The sequence below is a fragment of the Saccopteryx leptura genome, chromosome 6 (assembly GCF_036850995.1).
Source record: "Saccopteryx leptura isolate mSacLep1 chromosome 6, mSacLep1_pri_phased_curated, whole genome shotgun sequence".
NCBI classification, from domain to species: domain Eukaryota; kingdom Metazoa; phylum Chordata; class Mammalia; order Chiroptera; family Emballonuridae; genus Saccopteryx; species Saccopteryx leptura.
In genome coordinates, this window is record NC_089508.1 from 78,020,328 (window position 1) to 78,039,570 (window position 19,243).

A 19,243-nucleotide genomic window follows, 5' to 3' on the forward strand; every position below is an offset into this window, starting at 1 on the left:
AGGAGAATTAAAATCTGAGCAACCAGCAGAGGCTGAGGGATAAAGACCTGGAGGAGGAGCCACATCCTTATACTAATCTCAGACCTACAACCCATATGAATCAACAAGAGAAATCCACAGGGGAAAAAAAAACTGAATGAGATGGAAGTAACCAAATTACTGGATACAGAGTTTAAAATAATGATTGTTAGGATGCTTAAGGATCTCAGAGCTACAATGGATGGACTTAATGAGCACCTAAATAAAGAAATGGCAAACATCAGAAAAGGACACTGAAATAATAAAAGAGAAACAATCAGAAATGACAATTACAATATCAGAAATGAAGACTACTCTAGAAGGAATCAACCGCATGCTGGATGAAGCAGATGATCGAATCAGTAAGTTAGAGGACAAGATAAACAAAACACAGAAACAGAGCAGCAGAAAGAAAAGAGGTTCAAAAAGTCTGAGAAAACTATAAGAGAACTCTGTGACAATATGAAGAGAAATAACATCCACATCATAGGGGTTCCTGAAGGAAAAGAGAAAGAACAAGGGATAGAGAACCTGTTTGAAGAAATCATAGCTGAAAATTTTCCTAAATTGATGAAGGAAAAAGTCACACAAGAGTGTGACTTTTCAAGAAGCACAGAGAGTCCTGGTAAAGAGAAACCCAATGAGGCCTACATCAAGACACATCACAATTAAAATACCAAAGCTAAGAGATAGAGAAAAAATACTAAAAGCAGCAAGAGAAAAGAAGCCAGTTACCTATAGAGGACCCTCCCATAAGGATGACATTCGCCTTTTCAACAGAAACACTTGAGGCCAGAGGGAATGGCAAGAAATACTCAAAGTAATACAGAACAAGAGCCTACAACCAAGACTTCTTTATCCAGCAAGATTATCATTTTAAATTAAAGGAGAAATAAAAAGCTTCCCAGACCAAAAAAAAACACAAAAAACCCACACACAAAAAAACCCCCTCAAGAAATTCATTACAACCAAACCAGTACTGCAGGAAATGTTAAGGGGCTTGCTGTAAAAAGAACAAAAGAAAAAAAAATCGAGAAAAAGAGGATTATAGATTTAAAGAATAAAATGGCAATAAACAACTACATATCAATAATAACCTTAAATGTAAATGGTTTAAATGCTTCAATCAAAAGACAGAGGGTAGCTGCATGGATAAGAAAACAGGACCCAGGCTCTGGCCGGTTGGTTCAGTGGTAGAGTGTCGGCCTGGTGTGCAGGAGTCCCGGGTTCGATTCCCGGCCAGGGCACACAGGAGAAGTGCCCATCTGCTTCTCCACCCCTCCCCCTCTCCTTCCTCTCTGTCTCTCTCTTCCCCTCCCGCAGACAAGGCTCCATTGGAGCAAGGTTAGCCCGGGTGCTGGGGATGGCTCTGTGGCCTCTGCCTCAGGCGCTAGAATGGCTCTGCTTGCAACAGAGTGACGCCCAGGATGGGCAGAGCATCGCCCCCTGGTGGGCGTGCTGGGTGGATCCCAGTCGGGTGCATGCGGGAGTCTGTCTGACTGCCTCCCCATTTCTGGCTTCGGAAAAATACAAAAAAAAAAAAAATTAAAAAAAAAAAATTAAAAAAAAAAAAGGAAAACAGGACCTGTACATATACTGTCTACAAGAGACCCACCTCAGAATAAAAGATACACATAGACTGAGAGTAAAGGGATGGAAAAAAATATTTCACGCAAATGGAAAGGAAAAAAAAACTGGAGTAGCAATAGTAATATCTGACAAAATAAGCTTTAAAACATGATAAACAGAAAAATTTAAAAAATAAAATGTAAAGAAAACAAAGAGCAAAAACTTAGAAAAAATAATTAAAAACAAACAAAACACCCACAATATAAATAAATTTAAAAAAATGGAATAAAATGAATATTTTTTAAGTGAGAAGAAGAGAGATACAGAGACAGTCTTTCATATGCATCCTGGTCAATGCTTGTAACTGAGCTATTTCTAGCATCTGAGTGGAGTTTCATGAAGCCATCTTCAGTGCCAGGGGCCAACATGCTCGAATAAATTGAGCCGTGGCTGCAGGAGGGGAAGAGAGAGAGAGTGAGAAAAAGGGTGGGGGGTAGAAGGAGATGGTTGCCTCTCCCATGTGCCCTAATTAGGAATCAAACTGGGACTTCCACATGCCAGGTTGACGCTTTACCTCTGAGTCAATTAGCCAGTGCCAAGAAAATAAAATTTAAAAGAAAAAAAAAAAAGAGTTCAGTTTTGAGAGTTTTTTTGTGTTTTCTTCCAGTAGGTAGCATGAATACAAGTTTTAGCTCTGTGAAATTCTTGGGCTGACCTCCACTGAAATGTTGTTGTTGCACTGATGGAGGTGGGACTGCAGTTGTGATGATGTGTGGGAATGTTGTGATAATAGGTGGGGTGTATTGTGAGTGCTTTAAGGCTTTAGCAGTGGTGATTGCAGGCCTTCAGGGAACTTCTCCCTGTGTCTCAACAGACCAGGGGACCAGACACAGAATAATACCTCTGCTTTTCAGGGGAGAGAGTGGCTCTGGAGAGCTAGCTGTGGGGTAAGTCTCGGCCACTCTTCATACCTTGTGAGGTGAGGGGGACGGGGTCTGGGAGGTGGCAGGGGCTGCACTTTGTTTTTCTCTGTCTCTGTACTGGTGTTGGCTGGCCTTGACTCCTCAATCTGCTGCTTTGGTTCAGTATCTCCCCCACTTCCCCTCAATCTCACTACTCTCCTGGCCACGAAGACCCAGAAACTCAGGTTTCTCTCCTTTCTGGAGCAACTGGGAGTGCATCTTATCTTTCCCTCCCCCTTTGCAACCCTTCTGACCTCTGGCGATTCCATGCAGAGATCTTTACAAGCAGCCTGTGAGCCCAGCTGCTGGTTTGGGTCCTAGCTGTTCAGTTTGTTGAAATTTCAAGGGAAGAATCGAGGATATCGCTCACACCGCCATTTTTCCAACATCCCTTGAATGCTGCATCTATCTCTTTTCTACCCTTGCACTTGATTGATAATTTGGCTAGGTATTCTCGGTTGAACACCAGTTTCCTTCAGAATTTTTAAGGCATTGTTTTATTGCTCCTAGTATCTGGTGTTGTTGAGAAGTAAAATGCAATTTTGATGAACATTTCTCTGTATGTGACCTGTCTTTTTCCCTCTGAAAGCAAGCTTTTAGGATTTTCTTCCCCCCACCCCAATTCCAAAGCCACATTTATGTGCCTTGGACCAAGTTAGTTTTAAAATTCTTTGTGCTGAGCATTCAGTGACTCCTTTCAATATAGAGACTTTGTCCTTAGTTCTGAAATATTTTTTCTTTAAAAAAAAAAATTTTATTTATTTATTTTAAAGAGGAGAGAGAGAGAGAGAGAGAGAGAGAGAGAAGGGGGGAGGAGCAGGAAGCATCAACTCCCATATGTGCTTTGACCAGCAAGCCCAGGGATTGAAACTAGTGATCTCAACGTTACAGGTTAGTGCTTTATCTACTGTGTCACCTCAGGTCAGGCCTAACTTTTTTTTTAAGCTAGAGGAGGGGGGACCGAAAGACAGACTCTCACATGCCCCCCCCCCCACCGGGATCCACCCAGCAACCCCTGTCTAGGGCCCATGCTCAAATCAACTGAGCTATACTCAGCATCGGAGGGTTGACGCTTGAACCAATTGAGCCACTGGTTGTGAGAGGGGAAGAAGGAGAGAAGGGGGCAAGGGAGGGGAAGACAATCAGATAGTTGCTTCTCATGTATTCTCTGTCTGGGGATTGAACCCGAGATGTCTGCATGCCAGCCTGATGCTCTATCCACTGAACAAACCAACCAGGGCCTGAAATAGTCTTATATTTGACATTTCTCTCCCTTTCAACCTTTTTTGGAATTCTTAAAAGTCAGATGTTAAACTTCCTCTAATTGTTTTATATTTTTATATTTTTTTTGTTCTATATTCTAGATTTCTTTGATTTTATATTTTAACCCTGTTATTGAAATTTTAAATGCCAGCTCTAACTTTTCCAGTTTTTTGTTTTGAAAAATTTTCAAACTTACAGGAAAGTTTACAAAACAGACACACATATAGCTTACATATAGTTCAACAATTGTTAACATTTTGCCACCTTTGTTTGATCAATCTAGGTATATATGTATATGTAGATTTTATTTTTTGTGGAACCATTTGAAAGAATGTAGGTATTATCACAATCCACACCTAAATACTTAAGAATTGACTTAAGATTCAGCAGGTACCTCCTAAGGGCAGAAACACTCTCCAACTGGCCATAATGCCATTATCACTAAGAAAATGAACAATTATTTTCTAATATTATCCAAATCCATATGCTAATTTCTTAATTTGTTCTTCAAATGTCTTTAGTAATTGCTTTCATTTTTGAAGCAGAATTCAATTAAGGTTCACACATTGAAATTTAATAATTTAATAATTAGATTAGGTGGTGCTGAAGTGAGAATAAGTGAACTGGAGGCCAGATCAGAAGAAGTCACTTAGAATACCACACAGAGACCCAAGGAGATGGAAAATTAAGAAGAGAAAGAAAGACAAAGAAAAAAGAGATTAAGATATATATGTGATAAAGCTAGGTAAGTTCAGCATATATCTAATTGAAGTTCTAGATAAAGATAATGGAAAATGTTGAGAGAATTAATATTTGAGGAGATTTTCTACAAATGAGTTTAATCCTCAGAATCAGGAGTCCTAATGAATTCTAGGCAGAAAAAATATAAAGTAATATATGTTTAGATATAACATAATGATATTTCCAAATACTACAGATAAAGAGAAGATCTTAAAAGCAGTTAGAGAGAAAAGGCGTAAGGACAGCAGCCATTAGAATGACTACTGATTTCAACAACAGTGTAAGGTAAAAGACAGTGCTGAGAACCAACCTAGGACTGATTATTCCGAAAAACTATTTTAACAGTGAGAGCAAATTTCATGCAAATAAAAATTGAGAATGCGTACTACAAAGAGACCCTCATTAAAGGAACTTCTAAACGATGTACGTTAAGAAAAAGTAAAATTCTAGAAGAAAAAAATCGAAGTTTCAAGAAAGAACAGTAAATAAAAAAATTGGTAAATATGTATAAATCTGAGCAAATATTGATTGTTAAACAAATTTTCTAATTTTTAAGGTTGAAAAAAGATAGAGCTAAAATTTTGAAAAAACAATGCATATTAGTTAGGAGAGGAATATTTGGGATTAAAGTGCTATCTGGTTCTTATATTGTTTATGAGGAAAATAAAACTATTGACCAATTTCAGGCTTTATCAAGATAATAGGTATGTTAACACTTTAGGGCAACTACTGAAAAAATAGAAATAGTCAATAACTTCCAAACTAGTAAGAAGAAAAATGAGAGAAAATAATTCTAATCAATTTTTTTAACAGGCATAAAGGAAAAAAAGGAACATGTAAAAAATCATACAAACAGAAAGGTTATGATAGATGTTAGAAATAAACTCAAAATATATCAGTGCAAATAGATGAAAATCTTTAGTTAAAAGACAAAGATTTTCAGATTGGAAATATTTTTAAAAGATTTTTATTTATTACTTTTTTTTTTTTTTGGCATTTTTCTGAAGTTGGAAAAGGGGAGGCAGTCAGACAGACTCCCGCATGTGCCTGACTGGGATCCACCCGGCATGCCCACCAGGGGGCAATGCTCTGCCCATCTGGGGCGCTGCTCTGTTGCAACCAGAGCCATTCTAGCACCTGAGGCAGAGGCCATAGAGCCATCCTCAGCGCCCCAGCAAACTTTTGCTCCAATGGAGCCTTGGCTGCGGGAGGGGAAGAGAGATACAAAGAGGAAGGAGAGGGGAGGGGTAGAGAAGCAGATGGGCGCTTCTCCTGTGTGCCCTGGCCGGGAATCGAACCCGGGACTCCTGCATGCCAGGCCGATGCTCTGCCACTGAGCTAACTGGCCAGGGCCTATTTATTACTTTTTTAGAGAGGAGGATGGGGAGCAGGAGGCATCAACTCCCATATGTGCCTTGACCAAGCAAGACCAGGTTTTGAACCGGCAACCTCAGCATTCTAGGTCAATGCTTTTATCCACTGTGCCACCACAGGTCAGGCTTAGATTGGATTTTTAAAAAAGTTATAAACAGTTTATAATAAACACACCAAAGCCATCAAGACATAGAACTGTTGAAAGTAAAAGAATGAAAAAAAAATCAAACAAAAACTTGCCCCCAAAGCTTGTGTACCTGCATTAAAATCCAATAAGATTGACTTCAGAGAAAAAAAAAAGATTTCTTAGAGATAAAAAAGGGTCACTACAAATTCTTAGGAAAATAAATTATACTATGATATCAAAAAGAAAGACAATTTCAAATGACCCGATGCTTTTTGAAGAGGCTGCATCAATAAATAAAAATCTTCCCTTAGTAAAACACTGGCAAAGCCCTGGCTGGATAGTTCAAGACCATCGTCCAGATGTGCAGTGGTTGCTGATTTAATATCCAGTCAGGGCACATAATGAAACAGATCAACATTTCTCTCTCTCTCTCACCCTTCTTCTCTCTCTAAAATCAAAACAGTGGCAAAATTTTAACAAATATTTAAGAAACATACAGTTTTCATTTTACACAATCTATTTCACAGAACAGCAGAAAGAACCCCATTCCCCACTTATTTTATGAGGTTAGTAACCTTGACAACATATTGGGACAGCACAAGAAAGGGAAATAATAAGCCAATTTCACTAATTGTATATGCAAAAGCTAAAGAGATTTGAAACACAAAATTTAGCGATGTATAAAGAAGACAATGCATTCTAAGTTTGGATTATTCTAAGAAAGCAACGGGATCAACATGGAAAATTATTAATGTAACTGCTTAAAGGAAGAAAATCATATGCTTTTCTTAAGTAATGCAGAAAAGTATTTGATAAAGTTCAACAACCATTTATGATTTTAAAAGAAGTTCTTAGCAAAGTAAGAAGAGAAGGGGACTTATTCATAAGCTGTATCTACAAATAAATCTGCAGTAAATCTATTCAACAGTGAAACAGTAAAAATATTCCCTTTAATACACAATAGAGTGTACAGATGATGTGTTGTGGAATTGTGCACCTGAAATCTGTATAATTTTGTTAACCAGCGTCACCCCAATACATACAATAAACAAAGGATACTGCCTTTAAATTTGGGAGAAAGATTCATGTTAGCTCTTTTATTATTACCATTACACTGGAGAGGGTTTAGTGCAATAAGACAAGAATTAGGCTGATGAATACAGTGGTGCATAATGTACTGGGCAAATCACCTAACTACAGAACATAGACTACAGACCAATAACTTAGGATCTGCAATCATATTATTAGAATCACAAAGAGTTTATAAGATATGAGTCAAATAAATGTTTATGCTTGAGAAATTGAGTACAATTTTAAGAAAGATGCCATTTATAACAATAACAACAAGAACAAAAGATGCCTAGGAATATATCTGAATAAGGATATTTAATACCTTTACAGTGAAAATTAAAAAAAAAAAACTTGATTAAAAGATACAAAATAGAGACCTATTTAAATAGAGAGACATCCCTTCTTCATGGATAGGAAGACTCAATATTGTCAAGAGTCAATGTAATCTCAATTAAAATCCCCACAGGATTGTTTGTGGAACTGAACACTCTGATTCTAAAAATTAAATGGAAAGGCAAAGAGTCAGCTAAAACAATATTGAAGAAGAAAAGTTGGGAGGACTTGCTCTACTGGATGTCAAGATTCATTGGCACAAGGTGTGACATTGGCACGAAAATAGATAAATAAATGCAATGGAACACAAAAGAGGGCAGAAATAGAGCCACACACTGATAGACATTTGATTTATTTTAAAAGTGGAATTGTAAAACAGTGAAAGAAGAAATATCTTTTAAATAAATTGTGCTGAGGCCTTTGAATATCCATATGGAAAAGCAACAAAATGTGATCCTTATTTTTTTTAATTTATTTATTAAATTTAATGCAGTGACATTGATAAATCAGGGTACATATGTTGAAAGAAAACATCTCTAGATTATTTTGACATTTGATTGTGCTGTGTACCCCTCCCCCATAGTTAAATTGTCTTATGTCACCTTCTATCTGGTTTTCTTGTGCCCATCCCCTCCCCCAACCCCTCTCTCCTTCTTTGCCCCATCCCCCCTCCCCCACCCCCACCCCTGTTGCCATCACATTCTTGTTCATGTTTCTGAGTCTCATTTTTATGTCTCTTCTATGTATGGATTCATATAGTTCTTAGTTTTTTTCTGATTTACTTATTTCACTCTGTATAATGTTAAATCAGAGGCATTTTTATACACCAACAATGAACAGTCAGAAAGAGAAATTAAGGAAACAATCCCCTTCACAATTACAACCAAAAAAATAAAGTACCTAGGAGTAAACTTAACCAAGGAGACGAAAGACTTGTACTCGGAAAATTACAAAGCATTGATAAAAGAAATCAAAGAAGATACAAACAAGTGGAAGTATATACCGTGCTCATGGTTAGGAAGAATAAACATCATTAAAATGTCTATTTTACCCAAAGCAATCTATAAATTCAATGCAATACCAATTAAAATACCAATGACAGACTTCAAAGATATAGACCACATATTCCAAAAATTTATATGGAACCAAAAGAGAACACGAATAGCCTCAGCAATCTTAAAAAAGAAGAATAAAGTGGGAAGTATCACACTTCCTGATATCAAGTTATACTACAAGGCCATTGTACTCAAAACAGCCTGGTACTGGCATAAGAACAGGCATATAGATCAATGGAACAGAACAGAGAACCCAGAAATAAACCCACAGTTCTATGGACAACTGATATTTGACAAAGGAGGTAAGGAAATACAATGGAGTAAAGACAGCCTCTTTAACAAATGGTGTTGGGAAAATTGGACAGCTACCTGCAAAAAAATGAAACTAGATCACCAGCTTACGCCACTCACAAAAATAAACTCAAAATGGATAAAAGACTTAAATGTAGGCCGTGAAACCATAAGCATCTTAGAAGAAAACATAGGCAGTAAGATATCCGACACCTCTTGGAGCAATATATTTGCTGATTTATCTCCACAGGGAAGTGAAATAAAAGACAGGATAAACAAATGGGACTATATCAAACTAAAAAGCTTTTGCATAGCTAAAGACAACAAGAACAGAATAAAAAGACAACTATACAATGGGAGAACATATTTGACAATACATCTGATAAGGGATTAATAACCAAAATTTATAAAGAACTTGTAAATCTCAACACCAGGAAGACAAACAATCCAATCCAAAAATGGGCAAAAGAGATGTGATCCTTATTTTATATTGCATGTGAAAAACATTTCTAGATGGAGTATAGACCCAAATATAAAAGCAGAAAAATAACATTTCTAAATGATAATAAAGAAGAATGATTTTGGTTTAAGAAAAATTTTAACAGATTACGTAAAGTACTAACCATAAAGGAAAAAAATTAATTTAGAACTTTTAATTACGAGCTTTTAATTATGAATCTTAAAAATTACAATTTCATACCTGTAAGAGAGTGAAAAGGCAAGTCAAAAAGTGGGAGAAGATACTTATAGTACGTTTAACCGATAAGTGATTAGTTTCAGAATATGTAAAGAATGCCTAAAATTTAAATAGAAAAAAACGAAACAGCTCAATAGAAGCATGAACCAAAGACATTAACATGGACAGCAAGGTAACAAATGGTCAAGAAATACATAATGTATAAAATGATGCTCTGACTTATTTATAATCAGGAAAATGCATATTTCCATACATTTCTTGGCTATTTCTGTTGCTGCCTGTCCCGTTTGCTGCATTGTACTGCTGAGTTATTTCAGCATGTTCCCATGATATCTAGAGCTCTATCCCTATCATGACCCTCGGAAGGATCTGCTGTCTTTGGAATGTAATGAAAGGCAGTCTAAATGTTATTTATAGAATTGTCTCTTTCACCAATTCTTATGCCCCCCACTCCACACCCAGGAAGGCACTATCATGATTCTTTGCTGAGTAGAAAGAGAAAGGGCTGGCTTTCAATTGGGCACCTATTTTGCCTTTCAAATACCATCATCACTATTTATTGACTCATGGTGCTAAACTCGTTATATACAGCATCTCATTTAATCCTTACAGCAACTCTATGAAAGTAGGAACTTTAGTTTTCTTTTCACAGATGAGCAAACTGAGGCCCAAGAATGGTCAGTAACTTGCCTGAAGTTATATTGTTGAGAGCTGAAGCTGGGATGTGAATCAAGTTTGTTTGTCTGTAAAGCCTGTGCACTTCATCATTGTGTTATGCTCCTGTCCTTTACAGCCTGTGCTAATAGTAAGTTCAGCTTTACCTTGAGCACCTACTAGGACTTTATAGATGCTGGCTCAGAACAGCCATAAGATTAAAATATCATTATCCTCGTTATAGAAGAGAAAAGCGAAACTTAGAAAGTTATGTGACTTGCTAGCGGCAGAGCGGGGTTCAGACCAGGTCTGGTTAGGACAGCTGTTCTAAATCCAGCTGTTGTAACCACTCTGCACAATCCCCTTAGTTCTTCCTCTTTGTGGCTAGTCCAGCGATCCCACTTCTCTTTAAACTGTCTGACAGAAGATGACACTCTAAAACAGGTCACGAGAAGACCTGCCAAACTAACAACCCCATAATTCATGCCTGAATGAAGCTTATCGAACACCCGTATTTTCTCCCTAAGACACATTGCAGCCTTCTTGAACTTAGGAACACTAGACAGCACTTCAGCACTAGGCTCGGGGAACATTTTAAACAGAGAGATCATCAACAAGAAGTGCAAAACGTGAAAGATATGACACTAAATAGACTGTGAAAAGGACTGAAACAAGAAGGCAGAGTGTTGCCTTGTTTGACTTCAGTAGGGAATGTGCTTGTAGGGCGACTTGAATTTTTCACTGCCCTACACATGCCCACAGATTACTGCAGAAGCACCATGGATGTTGATTACAGGGTTACAAATAAATTTTAGTGAGCAAGAGAGTTCACAAGAGTCCATGAATAATGAGGATCAACTGTATATGGATCCTAGCATTGAGCTCCCCAGCACTGGAAAAATCATATCTGTGGGATAAAGTTAGAGGGGTTTTATTAATATTTGAGCTGAAGCAAGTAAAGGAAAGATGATATTAATCATGAATAGGGAGAGTTACTATATAGAGGTCACCAGTCAACTCTTATTTCTCTGTCTTCTGCTTCTGAGCTAGAGATCATGTGCTAAAATTGTGGCTGGAAGAATTCTGGCTTGAAATAAAGATGAATTATCTGACTGTGAAAGGTAGTAACTATAGGTTCCTGAAGGAGATGGGGCATCCCTTCAAAACCTTAACATCAGGAAAAATACCGATCTACTGGGAACAGCTGAAAGAAGCAGTTCCCAAACATTTTTAATCTTATGATTTGTAAGTTTTTAATAGCAGTTTTAACTCATATTCCTGGTGGTCTGAAGTATATGTAAAAAAAAAATTCAGATTAATTTTCAATATTTCTGTGCATTAGGTAGTAAAAGCAGAAGGGCATCTCTTAGGACACAGCTCCTTTTCAGACTGTTGAAGCCTGGCAACAGTCACTACATTTATGGAGTACATGGAAAACTTATGTCTCCCAAAAGTGTTTTCCATTTCAGAAACTTCTGAAGTCATTCTTCAGTTTTTCAATTTCAATCAACTTGTGTGAAGTAGGTAAGTCATTTGCCCTTTCTGAGCCTTAATCACTTTACCTGTATCTGACGGGGCTGGACCATATCTCCAAGATTCCTTACAAGTCTGACCACCTCTAATTCTATATGCTAATTTATGCTAATAACCCAATAGGCAGTGTTCTCTTGGTTAAAGGGTTATTTTAACCAAAAGCGGGCTTTGCTACCTGGACCTTTAGCAACAGTAGAAAATATAAGATTTTTGTTGGTGATGGGAGAACAGTTTGGGACAGACAGGTCTTTTGGTGCCCCTCATGCGACACTGAAACTGACAGTATAAGTTTTAGGACTGGTCTAGTGCTTAGAGTATATAATAGAATCTTTTTTTTGTTTTTCTTGAGAATTGCTATCTGAAATTCTCTATTAGTTTCTTTTTTTTTTTTAATAATTTTATTTTTTTAATGGGGCGACATCAATAAATCAGGATACATATATTCAAGGATAACATGTCCAGGTTATCTTGTCATTCAATTATGTTGCATACCCATCACCCAAAGTCAGATTGTCCTCTGTGACCTTCTATCTAGTTTTCTTTGTGCCCCTCCCCTCCCCCTTTCCCTCTCCCTCTCCCCCCTCCCCCCGTAACCACCACACTCTTATCAATGTCTCTTAGTCTCACTTTTATGTCCCACCTACGTATGGAATAATGCAGTTCCTGTTTTTTTCTGATTCACTTATTTCACTTCATATAATGTTATCAAGATCCCACCATTTTTCTGTAAATGATCCGATGTCATCATTTCTTATGGCTGAGTAGTATTCCATAGTGTATATGTGCCACATCTTCTTTATCCAGTCATCTATTGATGGGCTTTTTGGTTGTTTCCATGTCCTGGCCACTGTGAACAATGCTGCAATAAACATGGGGCTGCATGTGTCTTTATGTATCAATGTTTCTGAGTTTTTGGGGTATATACCCAGTAGAGGGATTGCTGGGTCATAAGGTAGTTCTATTTTCAGTTTTTTGAGGAACCACCATACTTTCTTCCATAATGGTTGTACTACTTTACATTCCCACCAACAGTGTATGAGGGTTCCTTTTTCTCCACAGCCTCTCCAACATTTGCTATTACCTGTCTTGTTAATAATAGCTAATCATAATAGAATCTTAAATCATTTTTATTCATAGGTAAGTCTAGCTTTTAAGGCTAACATCCACCAAATATTTCACTAAAACCAGTATTCGTATGCTTTCTGGCTTTTTCTCTGCAGTAGTACTAGAAAAGGCTTTTAGGAACTCCCAGCCTTGGAAGGCAGGGCTGTCCTTATCTCTTGGTGGCCAGTGCTTCAGATGTGGGGTTTCACTCACCACAGCAGCTAAGTACCTACTGAAGCTTGGCCCTTTGCTGGGGAAGAGGGTCCAAAGATGAACAGAGATGGTGGTCCCTACTCTCAGAAGATGGCCAACAGATATGAAAAAGCTTGAAGGAAGTGACATCTGAAGAGAGTGTTGGAGAGAAGATGAGGAGGAGCAAATGAGATAGAAACAAGGGCATTCCAGACAGACAGACAGACAGCGTGAGCAAAGGTATAAGAAGACTTGGAACATCAGAGCAGCTAACTTTATGAGGGTCTAAGGGGAGAGGGTGAAGATGAGATGTACAGGTAGTCAGGGCCAGCTGGAGCAGGGACAGGATCTCAGCTAAGGGGTTTGGGCTTATCCTGAAGGCGTCAGGGGAGCATGGAACGTTGTCACTGAAGATGCTTCAGCAGGAAGGGTGACGTGTCCCAGTGCCCTAGCAACACGGCAGCAACTGGTTAGAGAATAAAGTTCTTTTAAGTCCTCACTTCTAAATGAAGGGCCCCGGGACAGCCATGGACCGTCCAGAGAGGAAAGGAGCCATGTGGAACACAGGTTGAGTACAGGGTTGGTAGATATTGCATCTCAGGTCAAAAAGAAAAACATGGCTAATGAATAGCATTGGGCCTCAACCTAATTGATCAAATAAATCAATAGCTTTGGGTCTCAGAGTAAATGATTTCTTCAGGGAGTGTTGTCTCCCTGGACTAGCTGAGCTCTCCTTGCCTTATGGTCCCATAGCACCTAAACACTGTTTTCTGGCCGCCACATTTGTTCAATGTCCACCTTCCCCTCAGCACTCCAGGCTCCAGAAGAACAGGAATTTTTGTCTCTTATTCACTGCTGTCTCCCCAGTTTCTTGCCCGGTTTCTGGCTCTTGTAGATGCTCAGTAAATATCCTTCAATTAAGAACAAGAGTCCAAAAAAAAAAAAAAAAAGGACAAGAGTCATACTGGAGGTATGATCAGAAAAGGAGTCAGGGGAATATGATATTCCATCTGGTAGACACTGTAAATAAAACCCAGAGGCTGGAAGAGTTAGCTTATGAGAAAGGGCTTTAACCCAGGCTGTCCTGTGCTTACTGGATACACTTCACCTCATTTCCTCATTTGTGATGTGAGGTATATGGACAAAACAATTGCTAGCATTTTCCCTTCTAATCCTGACATTCTATGCATGAAAAAGTTCCCTTTGCCTGCCACTATCCTCTCTCCAGGACTCTGTGTTTCAGAAAGACACAGCTACTGGCAAACTAAAGAAGACTATTATGATTGTAGCCCAAGAAATCGAAGGAATCTTATAAAGATTCAAGATATTTAAACAGAGAGGCCAGATCTGGGAAAGGAAATATTCTTGTTCTGGGAAAGGAATATTTACCTTTATAGGATGAGTTAAACTGCATTCCAATTACTTTTATAAAAAGCAAAATGTTTTTCAGAAAGAGAAAGAGAGAGAGACAGCAAAAGAGAGAAGCGGCCCTGCCTCACCCGAGGACAGAGCCTGGTGGAGCTGCTGCCAGGACCCTTCCCCCAGCACCATGTGCACAGTGGAGCTGTGAGGAGGCGCGGAGTGGGAGGACTTCTCTGAGGGAAAAAAACCAACCAGCAATCAGTAAGCTACTCACCGGAGGTCTCTTCCACACGAACTGAATGGGGAACTTCTGGCTATAAAAGAGAGAGGTCTCATCCGGTGGGAACTCAGGATCCACATAAAGAAACTTCTTTTCTAGACATTTCTTGTGAAGCTGCTCAAATGTCTTCTCTTTCACTCCAATAATAGGAAAATTGCGGCTGATGATGGCTGAATAGATGCCACTGGGATTACTGCCACCGGCCTCGGTGGTCTTGCCCTGGGCTGGGTGGGGAATCGGCCCTGGGGACCTGGGCTCAGCCCCTGTCCGTGGGGCCACAGACGGGCTAATGACGGTCGGCATGGCAGGCAGATGTGGAAGGAACCAGTTTTTAAAGAAAACAAGACACAGCTACCTTCAAGAAAAGGAAGCGACTGCGAAGGGGGAGTTGGAGTACTTCTGTCGTCTGAGAGAAAAATGTCCACATCCAATTCAAAGTTTAAAGCCCATCAGAAGGTCGTCCAGCTTGCATTCATCTTAAAAACTGAGCTGTGATCCCAAAGCCATACGTTTTCCTGAGGAAGGAGCACTAAAGGATTTATGCCCCTGTTTGGACCTGGGGGGGCTCCTACCAGCAGCAGACATGCCAGAGGGAGAGAAAGAGTGTGAGGGTTGTGTTTCAGTGGCCTGAGAGATGTTTGAGCCAGGAAAACTAAAAATAGACGTGAATAAAGATCATGAGTATGAGAATAAGAGGGAGGCTAGCGTACAGCTAGACTTCTAGTAGAGAGAAAAGCACCTGCTTGGGATGTTTATGTGTTGCTGCTAAGTGCTAGTGTTGTCAGGGAATGAAAGGGAAATATTTGAGAGAGTTGAACACTGAAAATTAACAAAGAACTGCTGACATATTGAATTGGCTATTATACAGACTATCAAACTATTGACCACCAAAATATTAGAAAACATTATTGAAAAAAGCATGCCCTGGCCAGTTGACTCAGTGGTAGAGCGTCGGCCTGGCATGTGGATATCTCAGGTTCAATTCCCGGTCAGGGCACACAGGAGAAGCGCCCATCTGCTTCTTCACCTCTCCCCCTCTCGCTTCTCTCTCTCTCTCTCTCTCTCTCTCTCCTCCTCCTCCTCCTCCTCCTCTTCCTCCTCCTCCTCCTCCTCTTGTAGCCATGGCTCGGTTGGAGCAAGTTGGCCTCCCAGCACTGAGGACGGCTCCATGGCTTCCTCCTCAGGTGCTAAGAAGAACTTAGTGGCTGAGCAATCCAGCAACTCCCCAGATGGGCAAAGCATTGCCCACTAGTGGACTTGCTAGGTGGATCCTGATTGTTGAGCATGCGGGAGTCAGTCTCTCTGCCTCCCCGCCTCCCACTGAATTAAAAAAAGAAAAAAAAAAAGAAAAAAGCTAACAAGGGTGAGATACTGAATTCTAGGAGATTTTTCCAGAATGCTTGAGAGCATCAGTTTTACTTTCTAAACTCTTGGATATCAAGACCATTTCAGTTGGATTTGGTATCTTTTCTAGAATGTTTTGGTTTTCTAGAATGTTCAGCATTGAGTGGAACAGTCTGAATAGAAAACACCTCTTAGCAGAGTCCTCAGTTGTCTCTTTGTGCCTACTTGACCTAGCCACCTCTTGTCTCTCCCCATCCCCCAAATGAACACTGGGGCCAAATCTGTTACAAAAAGTGCTCCTGAATAGAGGTTATCCAGCCTCCCCGCCTTAGTCATGAGTGAGAGGTGGAACTGGATACTGAACCAGGTAAGGGGTCAAGTCCCAGGATGTCAAAAGGAAAGAGTTAGTTTCAGGGCTCTTAGATGACAGCACAGTGGCTCTGGGGAGGGAGAAGTGCTTGCCTGGACTCCACCTTGTCTTCTATCCACAGTAGCTGCTGCTCAGGCAGTAAGGAGATGACCACATTCCAAGTGTGGCTGAGTGGATGCTTGTCCCAGACTGCAGCTCTGCCTGTTCCAAATGTTAGAGGCTATGAGAAGAAGTGAGAAGTGACAGCTGAAATAGGGAGTTCTACCAGGCTCTTGATCCCTGAGGTTGTGGTTTTGAGGAACCCTGTGTCTGCAGTTGCACTTGCAGAAACCGTCAGCCTATCCTCTTAGCCCACTAAGGAAATGCCCAAAGGTCTTTACTACTCTTGGAGAGGCTCACAGAGGAGGGCAGCCTCTGAAGGCTGACTGCTTATGTGTTGCTGCTAAGTGCTAGTGACTGCTTAGGTTCAGAGTCTGGGTCTGCGGCTCACTGGTTGTACTTGTGTAATTTTAGGTGAGTTACTTTTTCCTTTTTTCCTATGTCACAGTTTTCTCACCTATAAAATGGGTATAATGATAGTCATTCTGCTATGTGGTTGTAAAAATTAAGTTAATGTATGTAAAACATTTAAAATAGTGCCAACATTGTCTTAAACACAAAACAAATGTTGTTAGAGATGACTTGAATTTAATATTTACTTTGAGGTTAGTTCAGGTTGAATGCCAGTCACTCATTGGTGCAAATCAACGCTCACTCTATGAGCACGAACATCTTCCATGTGTAGAGCTCCAGGACAGATACGATCTGCTCAGGGTCATGGGTCTCAATGTTTCCAATCAGAGGCATGTCTATCTGCCTGCACTAAAAGAGCCTCTAAAAAGAATGTTTTTCACCCTCAAACTCACCAATGGCATGGAGAGCAAAGTGGGGAAGTTTTCTTCCCACCATCGTATGTTTGAGTCCCAGCTCAGTGCTCTGTTTACCCCACCTTGAAATTTATATCACTGACCCACATTTTATTGTTCGCTTGAGATTCCTGTCTGTCCACAAGACTTTAAGCTCTGTGAAGGTGAGAACTGGGTCCCTATTCCACCCTTAGAGTTAAGCATATTATAGAGGGCTATCATTAATAAATATGTGTTGTATATCTACTGAATAAAATTTCCCTGTGTGAGGAGAAATTTCTTACGTTTCTTACTGCTTTGCCAATGCAAATAAAAGTTGCTTGGCTGATTTGCCCCTGGGGGAGGAGCTGCCTCTGAGTCACACACAGGAAAGATCACACATGTTGATCTTGCTTTTCTCCGCTGTCTAAGCCAGCCCCATCTGTTAGTTAACTAAGACAAGTGTGTGATGAAAATGAATCTTATCACAGCAGGGTAGGAATATAGAATACACAGAGTGCAAAAGTGCTATTCATTTGGCTGTACCAATTGCTGAGGATAAAACCCCCTCTCAGATTAGCAGGTCCAAACTCAAGGTTTATTCAGCTACTCAGCTGTAGGAATGCATGCTATCAGGGAGAAATCTAATCTGGACCCACGAACAAAGGACAGTAATAAGCATATAAACAGCTGCACATTTCAATTCTCGGAGCCTCTTCAAGGATAATGTTTTTATAACATATTTTAGCCAAGGTCATGTAATATCTGTGGCTGGAATGATTTCTATTGCAACAACATGGCTAGTTAATCACTGTCTTTTCCACCAATAAATATTCTTTTGAGTCAACACTGTTGAAAGCAATGTATTTGCTTTATAGTTTTAACACCTGTCATTCAATAAGTGTGTAGTATAAGCTAGCCACATTACATAGTTTAAAAATTTTTAAATTTTAAAGTAATTTGAGGCTTAGGATAGTGTTATAAAGGTAGTACAGAGTAACTGTATGCCCTTCACCCAGCTTCCCCTGATGTTTACACCCTATAGAGCCATAATACAATAATCAAAACTAAGAAATTAATGTTGGTATAATTCTATTAACTACATGACATATTTTGGTTTCTTTTTTTTTTGTATTTTTTTGAAGTTGGAAACCGGGAGGCAGTCAGACAGACTCCCGCATGTGCCTGACCAGGATCCACTCGGCACGCCCACCAGGGGGTGATGCTCTGCCCGTCTGGGGCTTCGCTCTGTTGCAACCAGAGCCATTCTAGCGCCTGAGACAGAGACCACAGAGCCATCCTCAGTGCCTGGGCCAACTCTGCTCCAATGGAGCCTTGGCTGCGGGAGGGGAAGAGAGAGACAGAGAGGAAGGAGAGGGGGAGGGGTGGAGAAGCAGATGGGTGCTTCTCCTGTGTGCCCTGGCTGGGAATCGAACCCGGGACTCCCGCACGCCAGGCCGACGCTCTACCACTGAGCCAACCAGCCAGGGCCAACATGTTTTGATTTCTTCAGTGCTTCCACTAATTTTTCTTTTTTCCTTCTGATACTGGACCCAAATTAGAACCCTGAATTGCATTTGTCATGTCTCCTTAGTTTCCTTCAATCTTGGATAGTTTTATAGTCTTTGTCCCTTGTGACCTTGGCACTTTTGAAGAGTACCTGTAGTTATATTGTAGAATGCCCCTCAACTTGAATTTATCTGATGTTTTTCACATGATTAGACTAAGATTATGAATTTGGGAGAAAAATATCACAGAGGTAATGTGCCCTTCTCATTAAATCATATCTGGGGGTACATAATACTGATGTGTTGTTTTATTACAGGTGATGTCAACCTTGATAACTTGGCCAAGGTGGTATCTATGAGGTTTCTCCAAAGTAAAGTTACTATCTTTTCCTTTCCATACATACACATAGAATATCTTTAATCTGTACCACAACCCTGCAGTTTTGATGAATCCCATTTTACGATTGAGGAAACTTGCGATATCTGTTGTCTTTTACAGTTAAATCACGGA

General features: G+C 39.8%; 1 protein-coding gene across 1 annotated transcript in view; it reads right to left on the reverse strand.

The window, feature by feature from the left end:
* Positions 1–15,243, reverse strand: part of CAPN3 (calpain 3) — a 66,276-nt gene extending 51,033 nt beyond the window's left edge. The window contains exon 1 of the mRNA XM_066342638.1: positions 14,621–15,243. Within this exon, the coding sequence (XP_066198735.1) occupies positions 14,621–14,929 (309 nt within the window). The 5' untranslated portion in view covers positions 14,930–15,243. The remainder of the gene's footprint in view (positions 1–14,620) is intronic.
* Between the last annotated feature and the right edge of the window lie 4,000 nt (positions 15,244–19,243).